General features: G+C 40.1%; 1 protein-coding gene across 8 annotated transcripts in view; it reads left to right on the top strand.

The window, feature by feature from the left end:
* The window catches only part of afg2a (AFG2 AAA ATPase homolog A), a 518,183-nt gene that overhangs the window by 83,865 nt on the left and 415,497 nt on the right, over window positions 1-18,821 (top strand). For all 8 annotated transcript variants that reach the window (XM_072584192.1, XM_072584188.1, XM_072584194.1 and 5 more), the window contains one exon: window positions 3,830-4,039. In XM_072584192.1, coding sequence (XP_072440293.1) covers window positions 3,830-4,039 — 210 coding nt within the window. The remainder of the gene's footprint in view (window positions 1-3,829; window positions 4,040-18,821) is intronic.

Here is an 18,821-nt window from a genome sequence, read left to right as displayed (position 1 = left end):
TAAGTCTTTTTTTCTGGGACATCAGTGACATAATCGGTGCTACTTCTCTGTCTCATCTGGAATGCAAAAGTGTATCAATTTTACTTCCAATTTCAACCTTGTTCTTGCCTTTACCTGGTCCATCTCTGACTCCTCTCTTCCCTTCGTTGACATCTCTGTTTCCATTTCTGGGGTGAGATGATCAACATTGTCCACTATAAATCCCCCAACTCTCCATAGTTGCCTTGACCAAATATCCTCTCACTCTGCTACCTGTAATGACTCTTCCATTCTCCTGGTTTTTCTGTGTCAGTCGCATCTGTTCTGATGGTGCCAGCTTTGACAAATGGGCCCCTGAAATGTTGACCTTTATCCTCAACCAAGGATTTCCCACCACCTTGGTTTATAGGGCTTTCAGTCGTGTCTGATTTGTCTCCTACACTTTGACCCTCACCCATTTCTCTTCCCTGCCATTCCTATAGTATCCACACCCAAAGGAACATTAGTCACCAGTTCTGCCACCTCCAGAGGAATGCCACCACCAGATGCACATTTCCCTCTCCTCCCTTGTCAACTTTCTGCAAGGACCATTCCCTCTGGGACACTTTGGTCCACTCCAACACTCAATGCTCCCCACACCCCAGAGTACCTTTCTATGCAAAAATCATAAAAGGTGCAACACCTATCCATTTATGTTCTCCCTCCTCACTCTCCAAGGCCCCAGACACACCTTCCAGTTTAAGCACCAGTTTACTTTACTCAGTCTAATCTACTATATTCACTGCTCAGATTGGGGACAAAATGCAGACTGGCAACCGCTTTGCAGAACAATTACATTCTGTGCTCAGAAATGACCCTGAGCTTCCTGTTGCCTGCTTTTTCAACACACCACTGTGTTTCCTGGCCAAAATCTCTGTCTCAGACTGACTGTAGTGCTCCAGCAGAGCTCAGTGCAAGCTGGAAGAACAGTCATATTTTCCACTTGGGTACCCTGCAACCTTCAGGATCTGTATTTTGAGTTCATATTTTGAGGACCTGACCACCTTCCCCCCTCCCCCCCCCCTCCCCATTTCCTTACCCCCTACTTCCACACACCAGGTCTTGTCATCACATGGGCTGCTTCTACAGCAATCCATTTTCAGTCACTAATGGTCCCCATTGTCAGCTATTGCATCTCCCAAGTTGATGTTTATCCAGTTTTTTTGTCTGCTCAAATGGTTTCTCTTTCTCCTGGGTTCTAACTTCACCTATCCCTCACTCTTTCCTCCTTTCCCACCCCTCCCTCCAAAAAAACTTCATCATATTTACCAATGTTTTCTGGCTAAAATCAGTTCTGAAGAATGGTCACTGGACCCAAAATGTTATCTCTGTTTTCTTTCCACAGATGCTGTGAAAGCTGAGTTTTCCAGCAATTTTTATTTTTGTTTCCTTGGAGGTACCATCTTCGTGAATATCCTGCAACACTAGCTGTATACATGAAGGTCCTAGAAGACATGATTAAGTAGTCGCAAGTTCTAAATCATGAGAATATCACTGTAGTTCAGTCAGTGATTAAGTGAAATCAGCACACCTGTGCTGAGGCATTTGTAATTCTCTTGAGGTCTCTGCTTATCTGACTCAGAGGAGGCCACTTACCTTGAGAGCTTTCTCCTCTGCATCAATTAACTAGGCTATTTGTGACAGGCTATGTTTAGTCTTCTCTCTTTCCCTTGTGTTTTCATCTTTGTCTGCAAGTGTCAGGAAAACAAACCTACAAACTAAATTGAAAATATTTACCTTATCAATGCAGTGACTAAATTTAAGATCCATACAAAAGTGAAGCATGTTTTTGCTGAATGGATGTGATATTTTATGACCAGACCCCAGGTCGCTTCCCTAATTCATTACAGTTTCAGGTGGAAAATGCTAAACTGTTAGGTTCCTACGTGAAAAGAGATGAAACAGGCTTGCTCATTCTTTATTCATCAACTCATTCAGTAGGTAACAGTAAGGTTAATTTAGAAAAGAATCCCCTAGGCTAAGGTGAACTCCTGTTTTGAATTGATGGTGCAAGAATTCTGTCATGATCAAGAAAATCAAAGACTCTGCTGTCAGAACTCCCTGAATGCATTTTTGTGACTTAACTGCTTGGTTTTCTACAAATACATGAAATTTTAACGCAGGAAAGGACAATTTGGCCCAACAAATCTGCTTTTGTTTAATTGATCTTCCTATATCTTTCCATCAATCCTGTTTTACTTTCAAATCCCATCTGGTTATCGCAAACCCTGTTAGCGTAATAGCCTTCTTTCGTGAATTATTCTCTTTAACCCTTTTGTGAAATAGTTTCTGATTTAATTCCTAAGGAATAATAAAGCTCTCACCTTTTCAAATATTATACATTAATTTTGCATTTTCAATTGGTGTGACAAGTTTATCTAGCACAGCCCCAACAATTGCTTTTATTGTTTTGAAAATTTGTATTAGGCCAGTTTGTTATGAAAACAATAAAAACACCTTTTGTTTCCTCGTAAATGCATTTTGGGATTTTCTCTAACCAAAAGTAATAACTTTCCTAAAAGTCCCAAATTTGATTCCAGTTTTGTGCTGAAATGGCAGGTAATCAAAATAAGGGTGGAAATTAAGCCATGTGTCTCAGAAAAAAAGAGGGAAAGAAACAGTTGGAGTTTATACTGTTGACCTTTGCCTGGATTGAACCTTTTGAATCTGCAGATGAAAAATTAACACTTGGGCATTTATTCCCAAGGGCCTTGAAGAGACAAATAAAGAAAATCAAAAGCAATGTTCTTTATGTAAGGCTCTGCTTACTGTGAATGTTACTTTGAGATGGCCTCTTTAAGTTATGAGGCAAATTAAGTCCAGAGCTGCAATGTGTTGCATGAATTTTATCTCAAATTGGCCTTCTTAACATGAAATTTGGCTGCAATTTCTGAACAAACACAAGTGATATACAGCAAACTTTATTTTGACTGGCACCTTATCAACCGGCACTCTTGATAAACTGGCAAAACTTCTATACCTTAAATACTGCAATCTCCAGCAAGTCTGAGTATTTATGCTGTAAATAAAGTATAATGGTGATGTGTACACCCCCTGCATTAAGCTTCTATTACTTACTGTGTGTTTTTACATTTTCTTTAAGAGGTGAGTTGATGTTTCTAAATTTTTTTTGAGTGATGTTAAAGGGTCGCTTGGTCAGGGTTTACTGCGGTTAACCTCTTGATTTTCCATAATATTTGATCAACTGGCACACCCCTGATCCCATAATTGCCCATTAACAAAAGTAAACCCTTTGTATCTGTGAAATCACAAATTGCGAATTCATCCATCCGTGCCAAAAAAAAGAACAAAAATTGGCAACTATCGGCAAAAATAGTGTATCAGCAATTTTTACCTTGTTATGACCATTTTTTAAAATGAGTTCCACAATCTCGAATTTCATCATTTGTGGAGGGTCTCCTGACCAGAACCCTCGTGAATACAGAAGAATCATTATACAGGTCATTCTGTTATAATGTGTGTTTCATTAATGCAAACTAGCTGTAACATGATTGATGAATTAGGCACACTTTCTAAAGTGCCAACTTTCAATGTGTGTTGGCTGTAATGCAGTTACATTGCCAAACACTTCAAGTGTTATTTCTAAAGTGCAATTTTTCTATAATGCAGGGTTGCACAAGAGCGCAACCATAGTGTTACAGAAGAACTATCGGTATGTGATAGTCCTTTGTCATGTCATCATCTTATAAAATGATGCTATTTACTTGTGTTGCTTAATTTCCAGTTGTTAGCTGCAAAATGAAAGTGTTTGGATGAGTAAGGTGACCCTGTACTGCTTTTCATTGCTTAGGTATCATGGTCAGACATTGGAGGGATGGAAAATGTGAAGCTGAAACTCAAGCAGGCTGTTGAATGGCCGCATAAACACCCTGAATCCTTTACCAGAATGGGGATTCAACCTCCCAAAGGAATCCTGCTTTATGGGCCTCCTGGATGCTCAAAGACTATGATAGCAAAAGCTTTGGCCAATGAGAGTGGATTGAATTTCCTAGCTGTGAAGGTAATATTGTACAAATTGAAAAGTTTTTCACAGACATTGTATCAGACAGACCAAAGTGATGCCTGTTCTTGGGTTCAATTATTGAAAGGTTTGTTTTAAAAGTGTAATGTGTCAACCATGATTGATCAGCAGAGCAGACTTGAATGGCTGAATGGTTCAATTCTGCTCATATATTTTATGGTCTTAAATGCGCTGGTTTTTTTTAAATGGGCTTAAGAAAATGTTTTGTGGTGCAGTAAGTAGCTGTAGTTCACATCAATACCAATCAATTCAAGAAAACAGGATAAGGTCCCAGGGAGTGTTGCTGAACAAAGAGACCTTGGAGTGTAGGTTGATTGTTCCTTGAAAGTGGATTCGCAGGTGGACAGGATAATGAAGAAGGCGTTTGGTATGCTTTCCTTTATTGGTCAGTGCTTTGAGGTGAGGAGTCAGGAGGTCATGTTGTGGCTGTACAGGACATTAGTAGGTCACTTTTGGAATATGCATTTAATTCTGGTCTCCTTGCTGTAAGAAGGATGTTGTTAAACTTGAAAGGTATCAGAAAAGATTTGAAAGGATGTTGCAACGTTTGAGTTTTTGGGGGAGACTGAATAAGCTGGAGCTATTTTATCTGTCGGACTATGAGGGGTGGCCTCATAGAGGTTTGTAAAATCATGGGGGCATGGAGAGGGAGAATAGTTAAGGTCTTTTCCCGATAGTAGGGTAGTCCAAAACTAAAGGCGTAGGTTTCAGGTGAGAGGGGAAAGATTTAAAAGGAATCTAAGGGGCAACTTTTTCATGCATTGAGTGGTCCATGTACAGGAGCTACCAGAGGAAGTGGTGAAGGCTGGTACAATTACAACATTTTGAAAGGCATCTGGATGAGCATATGAATAGGAATGGTTTCGAGAGATATGAGCTAAATACTGGCAAATGGGACTAGATTAATTTAGGATATCTGGTCGGCATAAATGAGTTGGACCTGTTAGGTTCTTTTCTTGAGGTTTTACACACGAGATGCAAATTGCACACACCAACTTCTGCAAACTGTTAAAGTTTAATTGAGCTTGCAAGCAAGGTAATCTCTCTGATACCCTACACAGGTGTGCAAAATTGAGCCAGAAGAGAGACCCCGAACAAAGAAAATATATTCCCTTTATACAAGTCAGTTGGCAATGCTTCAGATGTTCTGGCCGCTCCCCCAGAGTCACATGCCACTCAAGACAACTCTCAGTCACATTTTACCCCAGGGACATTGGTAGGATGAGATCATCCTTGGAGATAATGCTAATGCCTTAATCCAGGAGAATTGTTATGCATGCGATTTCCTGACTCAGTGATTCCCCAAGACAATGCAGGTGCAACACACCTTTGGCCAGAAAGCATTTCTGGATGGAAGAGATTGAATTATAGTTTAACTTGACAACAGGAGGGGAGTAATAGCAATTGACTGTCTAAATTAAGTGTAAATTACAATGGATAGTCATCTGCCTTCTGCGGGCTTTTTTGTGAGACAGAATGTCGCCCTCCCCCACCTTTCCAGAATGTTCAGTTTTGCAGTCTAACTCTTTAATATTACATTAATGTCCAAAAAGATATTCCCATTTAATCTTTTAACATTTATATACTGAAGGGTCTCTTTCCATGCTGCACATCCCTATAACTTTATAACATTAAAATGAGAGCTCACTGGCAAAGCTGGCTGGATTCTGCCAAATCACTCCACTCCAGACCATATTCCAATATTGATACATATACATTGATATAATTTAAATTGTAAAGAGAGATGAGTAATTGTCTTATGGATTGAAGATAGCATCCAACAAGCATGATATGAAGGAGCCAGAACAAAATTGATGTCAGTGGGTGTTAAAAAGCAATCCCTCCAGTGGTTGGAATTTATATTAAGCTGTTGGGAATCAATCATTTCAGCTTCAAGACATTTCTGTAATATGTTTTTCTTGTTCTTTCACGAGATATAATGTTTCTCGGAAAGTCAGCATTTCTTGCCCTTGAACTTGGTGGCTTGCTAGGCCATTTCATTGGGCAGTTAAGAATCAACTATATTCCCATTTGGAACCATGTGTAGTTCAGACAGCGCAAAGATATTAGTAAACAATATAAAAGCAAAATATTGCAAATGCTGGAAATCTGAAACACAAACAGAAAATACTGAGAAGCTCAGAAGGTTTGGTAGCATCTGTGGGCAGAGAAACATAATTAATGTGCCTCTTCGGAACTGACAATAGTGAACCAGATGGGTTTTTATAGCAATCAGTGATGGTTAGTCAACATTAGTGATGCCAGCTTTATATTCCAGTTGCATTTATATATTTAATTCATGTTTCACTGTTTTGTAAGTTGAATTTATGTCCCTAAAAAAGTATCCTGGATTACAATTTATGCCAGAAACTTCGACTGTCCTGCTCTTGGATGCTGCCTGACCTGTTGTGCTTTTCTATGCCACATTTTTCAACTCTGACGTCCAGGATCTGCAGTCCTCAATATCTCCCAGTAACTTTAATATGCAGTGTTTAGGGTTAGTTTACTTGGCCCAACTATTTTAGATGCTTTATTGGTGATATTCTCTTGGCTATAAACATAGAAATAACACTGTGAGCTGATGACTCCATTATGTTAAGCTCCAATAAACTCCTTGTGATAATGAAATTGTACTTGCTGGTAGGATTTGATCAACATCCAGACTGTTTTTCAAATAGTGAATAACATTTGTGCCACAAGTGCCAAGAGTGGCCATTTCCATCAAGGAAAGGTATAATCTGACCTTGAGTCTTCCTAACTGCTTCCCTATAAACATTGGGAGTTTTGGGACCATAATTCACCAGTTATATCAGTCCTGTAGGGTGAATGCCAAGTGGCTCATGTCCTGCTTTTCTACTGTGATATAAAAGTCTCAGGTCAGGACAATGATAGAAGGCTCTCCAGTGGGTGGATACAGCTGCAGTAACACTCCAGAAGCTTGACATCATTCAAGAGATATGATTCTTTTTTACTTGCTGCCTGTACAATATAACTTAATTTCCACCTCTAACGCCACTAATCCAGTGCTGTTGTAGGATTTATTATCTAGATGATACACTGCAGTCACTTGCCAAACTTCCTTGGACAGAAATTCCAAGCTTTGAGTACAGCCAACAAAAGCAGCAATACCATGAGAATACCACCACCTACAAGTTGCACTTCATATGTTTCATTCATGTTGTGCATTTCAGGGATTTATGCATGTCCCATTGAGTTAATATTTTTGCTTAAGGTGTTGTAGTTGTTTTGCCTGAAACATAAACAGCGCCCTGCCTTGTGTGAAACATTGATTTATTGTTCATGTAGATCATGTTTTTCTTTCTCCTTTTTCTGTCTATTTTCTTCTTTGCCCTACAATAGGCATTGCCCACTTGCTAGGTGTCTGGTTCCATGGACGTTGGAGTCCCATAACTAACCATTGTTTGTAAGTTAGTCTAGATTTTTCATGTTATCTCCATTAACAAATACAAGAAGCTTATGGATTTCTTTTTCTTGAAGGTGAGACTCTTACATTCATCTCTTCGGTTCTCCATCACCATGTGTCTCTCGCCAAGCAAAGTAAACATTTCCCTCAACCTTTCTCTACCTGACCTGTAAATTCAAGGTTTTCTCCTGTCTATTCCTTAGTTTCCACTTTGAATTCATCCTGCTTCATTCCCTGTTCCCTTGACCCCATTCCCACAGCATTGCTGATCACCTAACCTGTCTTTTGTGGGCCCCATGATAAGGTGACATTGTGTATTTTCCCTCTCTTCAGCAATTGTGCTTCACCCTTCCTAAATCGTCATCACCCCATTCCAAGAAATGTATCTTTGATTTATCTGACTTGAAAGGTATCACTCCACTACCAAACTCCTTTCCACAACTGATACCCTTGAACACATTGTTGCTTCCCAAATCATTTCCTGTAATTTGATGATTGAATCCTGCCATTAGATTTCTCTTCCTGTCACCAAAGAAGCCAAACAAAATCAAAAATTGCATATTTTGTGACTAGAATCTTGGTACATTACTGTAAAATTGTAACCTTTGTAGGTAAATTAGGGAAACATTTGAAGTGATAGATGCTATTTCAAATGTAGGAGATGGTGACGTTGGTGGAGTATAGGACAGCAAAGTTAGATTTATTATTGCTGTAATAAAAAGCTAGCAGAGACTCCACCATGTTACACTCACTGGTGGTTCCGCCGTGTTTGCATCTTTTATTTATAATGTCCATTTTCCATTGCAATGCACTGATATAGCCTTTCATGCATTCTTGCTTGTTTTCATGATTAATTTGTTGCAAAAAAGTGATTAAGCATAACTCGTCGTTCATAGTACAAAGTTAAGTGTCATTGTAGTTAGTGCAGCTGATAGCATAAAATTGTAAAGAGATCTTGCTAGACTAGGAAAATTGATGAGGGCAGAGCGGTAGATGTAATCTATATGGACTTTAGTAAGGCATTCGACAAGGTTCCCCATGGGAGACTGATAAGTAAGATTAGATCTCACGGAATACAGGGAGAACTAGCCATTTGGATACAGAACTGGCTCAAAGGTAGAAGACAGAGGGTAGTGGTGGAGGGTTGTTTTTCAGACTGGAGGCCTGTGACCAGTGGAGTGCCACAAGGATCGGTGCTGGGTCCACTACTTTTTGTCATTTACATAAATGATTTGGATGTGAGCATAAGAGGTACAGTTAGTAAGTTTGCAGATAACACCAAAATTGGAGGTGTAGTGGACAGCAAAGAAGGTTACCTCAGATTACAACAGGATCTGGACCAGATGGGCCAATGGGCTGAGAAGTGGCAGATGGAGTTTAATTTAGATAAATGCGAGGTGCTGTATTTTGGAAAGCAAATCTTAGCAGGACTTATACATTTAATGGTAAGGTCCTGGAGAATGTTGCTGAACAAAGAGACCTTGGAGTGCAGGTTCATAGCTCCTTGAAAGTGGCGTTGCAGGTAGATAGAATAGTGAAGAAGGCATTTGGTATGCTTTCCTTTATTGGTCAGAGTATTGAGTACAGGAGTTAGGAGATCATGTTGCAGCTGTACAGGACCTTGGTTAGGCCACTGTTGAAATATTGAGTACATTTCTGGTCTCCTTCCTATTGGAAAGATGTTGTGAAACTTGAAAGGGTTCAGAAAAGATTTCCAAGGATGTTGCCAGGGTTGGAGGATTTGAGCTATAGGGAGAGGATGTACAGGCTGGGGCTGTTTTCTCTTGAGTGTCGGAGGTTGAGGGGTGACCTTAGAGAGGTTTACAAAATCATGAGGGGCATAGATAGGATAAATAAGTCTTTTCCCTGGGGTTGTGGAGTCCAGAACTAGAGGGCATAGGTGAGGTAGGAAAGATATAAAAGAGACCTACGGGGCAACTTTTTCACACAGAGTGCGGTACATGTGTGGAATGAGCTGCCAGAGGAAGTGGTGGAGGCTGGTACAATTGCAACACTTAAAAGGCATCTGGATGGCTATATGAATAGGAAGGGTTTAGAGGGATATGGGCCAGATGCTGGCAGGTGGGATAGATTAGGTTGGGATATCTGGTCAGCATGGACAGGTTGGACCGAAGGGTCTGTTTCCGTGCTGTACATCTCTATGACTAAGTGAATAGGCAAAACCAATGGACAGATGGAGTTCAGTGGAAGCAACTGAGAGATTATGTATTTTGGACTGAAAAGGAACAATCCGGGTATTTTTGACATGATATGAAGTTAAATAAGTGGACATCCAGTGAGACTTGGGGGGTTCAGGTGCATCAATCTTGAAAATGTCATGACCAGGTGCAGAAAATAATTTAAAAAGCAAATGGAATTCTATCTTGAGGATTGGAGTATAAGGATGCAGAAGTAACGCTACAGTTATACAAAACCCTGGTTAAATCTCACTTGGAATATTGTGAGCAGATCTGGGCACCAGACCTTAGGAAGAATATATAGGCCACAGGCATATGGAGCTCGGCCCCAGGTCAGCTATGATCTCATTGAATGCTGAAACATTCAAAGGCTGAATGGCCTATTCCTGTTCCTGTATTCTTATGTTCCTTTAAGTGAGATGATTGAAGTTCCCTAAGAAAGTTTGGGATTGTAAACATACCTGTTTATTTCATAGATGTCATAAGACATTGATATGAATGGAAAGATTCTCCAGCATTTTTGTTTTCTTTTACTTACAAAACAAATGCTTGCTCTGAGCTGATCCACTATATTAATTGTAATAAAAGACATTGATGTTTAACTTGTCATGCTAACCATTGATTTTTTTTGTTTCCACAAGTGAAATTCCCTTTGCATTTCCCAACACCACAACAGCTGTTAACAAGTGGGGGCAATAGAAGATAAGTGGATGAACTAATTTTTTTCAGAAACAGTAGGTTATGTTGTTAAAAAACAAAACCAAAGAACTCTGGATGCTGGAACAAAAAAACAGAAACAGAAATTGCTGTAAAAACTCAAGGTCTGGCAGCATCTGTGGAGAGAAAGCAGAATTAACATTTCAGGTCCAGTTACCCTTCTTCAGATCTATTGCTTTGGAAGAGCAGTGACTGAGTTTCTGCAAACCCTTTTATAAGAGCTTTTTATAGAGTTGATGATCAAACTTCATGGTAGAAGTGAACAATGGTGGGAACACTGCTGTGACAGTCTCAATTATAATTGTCTGTCTTTGTAGATAAGTTATATGACAGTTTCCAGTCATCTCAAACTTTTGATTATTTCAAACCCCCTTTTAAAAAAACGTTTCAGTATGTGAGTACTTCCAGATGTGTTGAGCATTGTGCTGTGCTTTTGACTTTATGATGGGGGGGGAGGTCATTGATAGAGTTGATGGTTGAGCCTCAGACAGTGTCCTAAGGAACTTCTGCAGGGATATCCATGGTCTGAGATTGGCCTCCAACCGTCTTCCTTTGATTCCAACCATCAGAGAGTGTTTTCCCTGATTCCCATTGATTCCTTAGTTTTACTGAGGTTCCTTAATAACATACTAGTTTAATGAGCTTTAATGTCAAGGGCAGACACTCTTGACTCCTGTCTGGAGTTCAGCCTTTTTGCTGGTGTTCGGATCAATTTAGAAACTGAGTTGTTCGGCAAAATTCAAACTGATCATGAACAAATTATTCCTTTGCAAGTGTTGCTGACAGCACTATTGACAAACCTTTCCATCTCTTTGCTGATGGTTGAGGGTAGACTGATTGGATGGTAATTGGCCACTTTGAATTTGTCCTGGTTTTGTGGGCAGGACATATCCGGGCAATTTTCCACATAGTTATGCATAGTGTTGAAGCTGCATTCTAACAGCTTGAATGGGGGTGCAATTTGATCTGGAGCATATGTCGTCGTCTTCAGGATATATTGCCATGTAATTGTCAGGGCCCAAAGCTTTTGCCAGTGCCTTCCTCTGTTTCACGATGTCGTGTGGAGTGATTCAAATTGTTTGAAGACTGGCTTCAATGACACCAGGGACTTCCAGGAGAAAGCCATGAAGGGTCACCTACACAGCACTTCTGGCTGAAGTTGGATTTAATTACTTCTGCCATGTCTTTTGGGGGAGCTGGGCTCCCCCATTATTGAGGATGATGCCATGAGAATGACAGTGTCAGGCTGTTCCTTGATGGGTCTATGAGTCTGCTTTGAGAAAGTGAAGACTGCAGATGCTGGAGATCAGAGTTGAGGAGTGTGGTGCTGGAAAAGCACAGCCAGTCAGGCAGCACCCAATGAGCTGGAGAGTTGATGTTTTGGGCATAAGCCCTTCATCAGGAATGAGGCTTGTGGGCCAAGGGGTCTGAGAGATAAATGGGAGGGGGGTGGGGCTGGGGGAGGTGGGGGAAGCTAGCTGGGAATGCGATAGGTAGATGAAGGTGGGGGTGAAAATGATAGGTCAGAGAGGAGGGTCAAGCAGAGAGGTAGGAACGAAGATGGACAGGTAGGACCGTTCAAGAGGGCGGTGTCGAGTTGAAAGCTTGGGACTGGGAAAAGGTGGAGGACAGGGGAAGTGGGGAAACTGGTGCAATCCATATTGATCCCGTGTGGTTGTAGTGTCCCAAAATGGAAGATGAGGCGTTCTTCCTGCAGGCATTGCGTGGTTAGGGTTAGGTGATGGAGGAGACCCAGGACCTGCATGTCCTTGGCAGAATGGGAGGCGGGGTCTGTTGTCTCAATTTTGGCGCTAGCCCCCAAATGTTGATATTGAGGATTTTACAGGATCGATAGGCTGGGTTTGCTATTATTGTTTCTGGTGCCTGGGATCAAGCCGGATTATTAGTCTTGTTTCATTCCTTTCTTGAGACTTTGTAGCAATTTTAATACAACAGAGTGACTTGATGGACTATTTTAAAGGGCATTTAAGATTCAGTCACATTGCTGTGGGTCTGGAGTCACTGAAGATGAGACCAAGTAAAGATGCCAGATTTCCTTCTTCTAAAGCACATTAGTGAATGAAACAAGCTTTCAATTCCAGAGTTTGTTGAATTCAAATTCCACCATCAGCTTTGGTGGGTTTCAAGCCCATTTCACCATAACATTAGTGTGGGGCAATGGATCTCTAGTCCATTGACATTATCATTGTATAACTGTCTCCCCAAGTTAATAATTCGCATTAAAATGAAAAACTTTAGGGAAGAAATGATTATGCATTACTAGTGATCTTGATGGCTGCTGCTTGCAGCTTGTTTCATAAATTTATTCTTTTGAATATTTTCATTATGTCCTCATCATAACAGCTAGGAGCCTGGTACTGCAATAACTAGCAGCTGGAAGATTTGTTTCCGAATATCAGGGAGAGACGGAGTTACCATTTCATCAGTCACATTAATGACTAGGATGGAAAATTACTCTCAGGAGAAATCTCTCAAAATTCTTCAGTCATTTATGATTAGCAAAGAATGGAGTTTAGCCAGGAATTGTGATAACGTAGACCTGTGCTTGCCAACAATAAAATTGGGATTAAAACAAGGTTCTACTATTTTGGAACTTTACCTTGAGATTTCTTAGTGATCACACTAATGTCAAATGTTGAAAAAGATATAATTCCACTATATAAGTCATCTTGTGTTGCTTTAGCATTTCTGAAAATCTTCAAAATGATGTTATTTTGCTCAAATCCACAAATTGGTTATTACAGCCAAAATTTTAATAGACGTGACTGATCTTTTCTTTTATATTACCAACACACAAATATTCGTGCAATCTTCTGTTGCATCTTAACTACTAGATATGGGTGGTAAGATTGAGGTATTTACATTCTGGAATTTGCCTCGTGGTTTGCCTCAGTGAACTGATGCCTCTGATATTGTAACAATGATTTAATAACTGTTTACTGCACTTACCTTAACTTATTCCCCACAGAATTCCTCAGCATGTTGTAGTCCTTATCCAATTTCCACAGCTGCATGTTAAATCAACATCTGTTCAGCTCAATTTTGTGGCAACTTATTTTCCTCTAATTTGAACAGTTGCCATTATGCCCTTATCCACATCCTAGGAGGATTACTCTTCTTTTCCTTTGTGAATACATGGATAAATTTTGAGATTAAATTGCTCTCTCCAGATGTCCTGCAGGTGAAACAAAATGAGTTCACAAAACAGGCTATCTGGGAACTGCTCCAGATATATTTAAGTAAAAATAAGGGGACTTGATGTCATGGGAAATTAAATAAGGAGTTACCCTCCCATACCTTTACTCCCAGCTTGTCTTGCATTCTCTCATCATACATGAGTAGCTTTTCTGTTTAAGGATGTGCAAGAGGAATACAGTTACAGTGTCACCAAATGGTACTTTAGCTCAGGATTTTGGAAAATAATCAATCTCCTTGAGTAATATTGCATTAAGAATACAAGAAGATGTGAAAATTGTATGTAAACTCATACGACTCCCAGTTTTCAATACATGAATTTGGCTCATTTATGGCACTGTCATTTCATTTGCAATGAAGATACTCCATGGATCTTAATACATAATCTCATTGACATTTCCATTCTGCAATAACAGAGCTTCAAAACTGAAAATTAAATGTTAAACCTAGGTTTATCTGTCCATCAAAATGGATTTCAAACAACACGAATAATATTTGCAAAATAGAAATGATTTTGTCAAGTGTCCTTTCTAAGTTTCTTCCTGCTTTGGACACCAGCAAAAGAAAATTATCTTGAGCGATTTGATTTACAATTTGTATGAACTTTTAAGGTCCATCTTAATGAATAATAGCAGAGATGCTGAGAAGTTTAGTGGTGGCATTCTAGAGCTTAAAGACTTTGTAACTGAAAAGAAAGTTGTCAGTGATTGAGTGACTAAAATGTATAAGAGGGCAGAAATGGCAAAGTACATTATAGAAAGGAGGATCCCTGGAGAAGTAAGCAATGGTGAGAACTTGAGAAAATATCGCAAAAATGAGAAAATCAGAATATTGATATCAAGAAAAAGTTCTCAATTTTATTTTTCCTTAAGCCTTAAGTGGTGACTTCAGAATCTTGCTGTTGAGCTTTAATTACTCTGCATTTGCAGCTTATTAGAGTTAGAATCAGATTTCATTGTCACATGTACTCAAGTACGGGGATGCGGGAATATAGTGAAAAGTGTACAATGTCACCATTCTCGATGCCATATTAGATACAAAATACCAAGGTACAAAATAGAAGAATAAGGAATTACAGTTGAAAGTTCAACATTATAGTCCTCCTTAAGTGCTCAGCCATACTGGGTTCACACTGTGCACAAGGTTTCGATCACCTCCGTGTTAGGTTCGATCTCCCTGCTGTTGCCGATGCCGCAGATGCCAAGAGAATTCAATCTCCCCTGTGCTGAGCTTGCTGTCTTCTACATTGAGCTTGCTCTCCTCCACCCTAGGCTTGCTGTCCCCCAAGCTGGCTTGCCTCCACTGCATTGCTCTCTCGCTCTCCCCTTCGCTCTCTCACTGCCCCCATGCTGGCTGGCACTCTCCATAGAAGATAAGTGGTTTAAAGTAAGAAAAAGAAAGCTGCAAAGGAAGAAAAAAAAAGTAAAAGCAGATGTGCTCTGGGCAGGAGCTCGCATGTTGTCATCTTGAATTAGTAGCCCAACTCATCTAATTTCTATGCCACTGCCAATTCTCCTCCCCTTCTTTGAGAAACTAGGTGGTGCAAATTCGCAACTGGTAAATCAGGGCAGTTACATGTCAGGTGCAACTCCCTGATTACTTGTCCCAGTCTTCATTCAACTCTATTTTGACAACAACATCTCTGCATAATGTAGTCCAATGGCTTCCTTCTACATTTGTCCACGTACATTATCATGAGCAAGCCAGCAGCCTCCTATATCATCATGCTTGCTCTCGGTAAAACTATCACACTAATTCAACCCTTCAAGTCTTTGCTTTGGAGTTCAACTTGCACACTTCTGCCAGGTAATTTTGCATACAGGGACATACATGTAGATCGTGCATATAAATAACATTTTATAGCTCTGAACTTAATTCTTATTGCTCAGTCAATTTACTGCTTCTTTGGAGGCAGCTAACTTCTTGGCTTCCATTTTCACTTAGTGCATAAGATCTTCAGTGCTGAAGGGCTTGTATTGCTTTTTAGCACCCACAGCTTGTCACAAACTGGAAGCACTGAACAGTCAAGGGGATGAACTTGTCTATGTATGCCAATATGTTTACATCCATGTCATACCTATAGAATGTGCCTACATGTTAAACATGTTGCATGTGCTTCAATCAAATGGCCATTTCTGATAATTAAAGAGGAGCAGTCCCCAGAGGTGGTAAAGTGGATTATAATCAGTCAGGGTTGCTGCCAAAATCTGTCAAAGGGTTGGTCTGTTCCAGTTCAGAATGTTCACGAGTCAGTTAGGTGCTTGCACCTGCAAGAGTCTGGGGATCCCTATATTTGCAATCAGGGATTGTGCCAGAGTCAGTACTCCAGATCAAGTAGTACCAGTATAGGAATTCAGTCAGGGTTACATAGAGGTGTTATTTCAGTGGGGTGAGCCAGTTCTCCTGAAATGAGACAAACAACAGGATTGAAGATGATGAAAGTGGTTGGAAGAGCATATGGTACGAATGAAGGAGAGATGGTGAGGTGTGTTGTGCCAGGCCAGAGCCCCTCAAAGTATTTCAAGAAGGTAGCCTAGGCCCGAGCTTTTTTTCTTCTTTTCGAGGAAGATGTGAAGTGGATGCTCCAGACCTGATGCAGCTGGTCACACCACTTAGCTTTAAGCAAAACAGAATTTATTTGTATACTACAGTTGAAACATGAACAAAACAAAACAGAATTTAGAATAGCTTAACTATTTGAAAACTCAATCGACTCTATTACAACTTAACTAAGGAGCTATTCCAATTACCACAACATCCTATAAACACATCCCTTGGCAAAAGATATATTCAAACACACGTTCTTACAGCCAGGAGAGATTTCAGAAAGAAGTCAGCCAAGGATCATCTGAAGCATGGAACCTTTTTCATAGCAGGCATTCAGAAGCTGTTGCAAAACGTAAGCCAAGCTAGAAAGAAACTGAACTGGGAGAACTGGCCATTCCTCTGCCATTGTTAGAGTAGACTTTCCGGCACCTCTACCTTTACGACCTCTCTTGAAAAAAGATCAAGGACAAAATAACCTTTTTAAAGTGTCAGCATCGTCACAATTGTCCTATTGATTAGGAAGCATAGATGATAGGAAGGTTAGTAGTTCAGGAAGATCAAAGAGCTGAGAGCTATTGAATAGAAATGATGTGTGCAACAGTGAGAGTTATATGTTTATATCCAATTACGATAATAGATGCTAAATTTTTTTTATTCATTCATGTGAAGTAGGGGTCACTGGTTGGGCCAGCATTTAGTGCACATCCTTACTTGCTCAGAAGGGAATGCATATTGCTGTGGTCTGGAGTCACATGTAGGGCAGACCAGGTAAGTGTTGGAAATTTCCTTCCCTAAAGAGAATCGGATGGCATTTTCCTTGATAATCGACAGTAGTTCCATGATATCATTAAACTCTTATTTCCAAATTATTATTCAATTCAAATTAAACCATCTGCCTTGGTGGGATTTGAGCCCCAGCCCCCGGAGCATTACCTGGATCTAGATTAATAGTCAAACAATAGTATCAGTAGGCCTTTTGGTAAAATAAGAAGCTAATTTGTTGTTTCATCAGTGATGATGGGACAGCATAATGTGAGCATAACGACTTCCTGTCATTCGTGTCTGAAATTGTGTGCAGGTACTCTTTAAATATATTGCTAGTGGTGTAAATGCTGGAAGGACTCAGCAGTGGTGAGCATCTCCACCTCTCCTATGGTGTGACTGCATAAGAAGTGTGAGAATGTACCCAGTATGTAATTAATGAGATGAAAAAGAGGAGAATATGTGAGACAAGTCACTGTGAGACACGGCAGATCAGACACTATGAACCCTACTCAACCCTACTTCAACTGAAAATGGGAAAGTTTGTTTGTTTTCCACAACCAGCTGTAACTTGGGGCGTACCACCGAAGATCATTTCTTGAGCATGCAGTTGATATTAATGACTTTGAGGGTGCTGCGTAGAATGAATCAAAGTTTGCTGATGATACCTAGTTAAATGGGGAAAGTGAGCAGTGAGGAAGATGCAAATATCTGCAAAGGGAAATGGACAGGGTAAGTATATGGGTAAGATCATGGCAAATAGATGATAATATCGGAAAATGAAAAATTATGCATTCTAGATGGCAAATAGTAAAGAATAATACTTTTTAAATGGTGAAAGTCTGGGCAATGTGGCACTTCAGAGGCACCCGTACACAAATCAAAGTTGACATGTAGATGTAAACTAAATGACGCATTAGCTTGTATTAACAGAAGAGTTGGTGAGTAACAGTGAAATTATCTTACGGTACTTAAATGGAAACTCGGTGAGGCCATACCTGAAGGATTCTGTAAATTTTGGTCTCCTTACTAAGGAAGAAATTACTTGCCTTAGTAGGAATGTAAAAAAAAATCACAAGACGAATCCTTGGGATAAGGTGATTAGCCTATGAATTGAAATTAAGTAGGATGGTCCTGTATATATACTTGATTTGATTGGAGGGTGGCAAATGTTATTCCCTTGTTCAAGAAAGGGAATAGGGATAATCCTGGGAATTACAGACCAGTCAGTCATACGTCTGTGGTAGGCAAATGATTGGAGAGGATTCGGAGAGACCAGATTTATGATTACTTGGGACAGCATACTTTGATTGGAGATAGCTTGGCTTTGTAAGGGGCAGGTCATGCCTCACAAGCCTTATTGAATTCTTTGAGGATGTGACAAAATACTTTGATGAAGGTAGAGCAGTGGAAATGGTGTCCATGGATTTTAGCAAGGCGGTTGATAAGGTTCCCTGTGGTAGGCTCATTCAGAAAGTAAGGAGGCATGCGATACAGTGAAAGTTGGCAGAGACTTTTTCCCAGAACAGAAGTGGCTATCACAAGGGGGCATAATTTTAAGGTGATTGGAGGAAGGTTTAGGAGAGATGTCAGAGGTCAGTTCTTTACAAATAAAGTTGTGGGTGCATTGAATACACTGCCAGCGGTGGTGGGAGGGTCAGATACATTAGGGACATTTTAACCGACTCTTGGATAGGCACATGGATCGTAAAACGAAGGGTTTGTAGGACCATTTGATCTTAGAGTAGGATAAAAGGTTGGCACAACATTGAGACCCAAAGGGACTGTACTGTGCTGTATTGTACTATGTAAAACCATGAAAATGATACACGGCTGGCTTATTCAAGTACTTCAGTGACTAGCAACAATGTGCTTGAAGAAGTATCGTTTAAAATAC

The sequence above is a fragment of the Chiloscyllium punctatum genome, chromosome 14 (assembly GCF_047496795.1).
Source record: "Chiloscyllium punctatum isolate Juve2018m chromosome 14, sChiPun1.3, whole genome shotgun sequence".
In the NCBI taxonomy this organism is placed as follows: Eukaryota; Metazoa; Chordata; class Chondrichthyes; order Orectolobiformes; family Hemiscylliidae; genus Chiloscyllium; species Chiloscyllium punctatum.
This window is presented reverse-complemented; position numbering and strand designations above follow the sequence as displayed.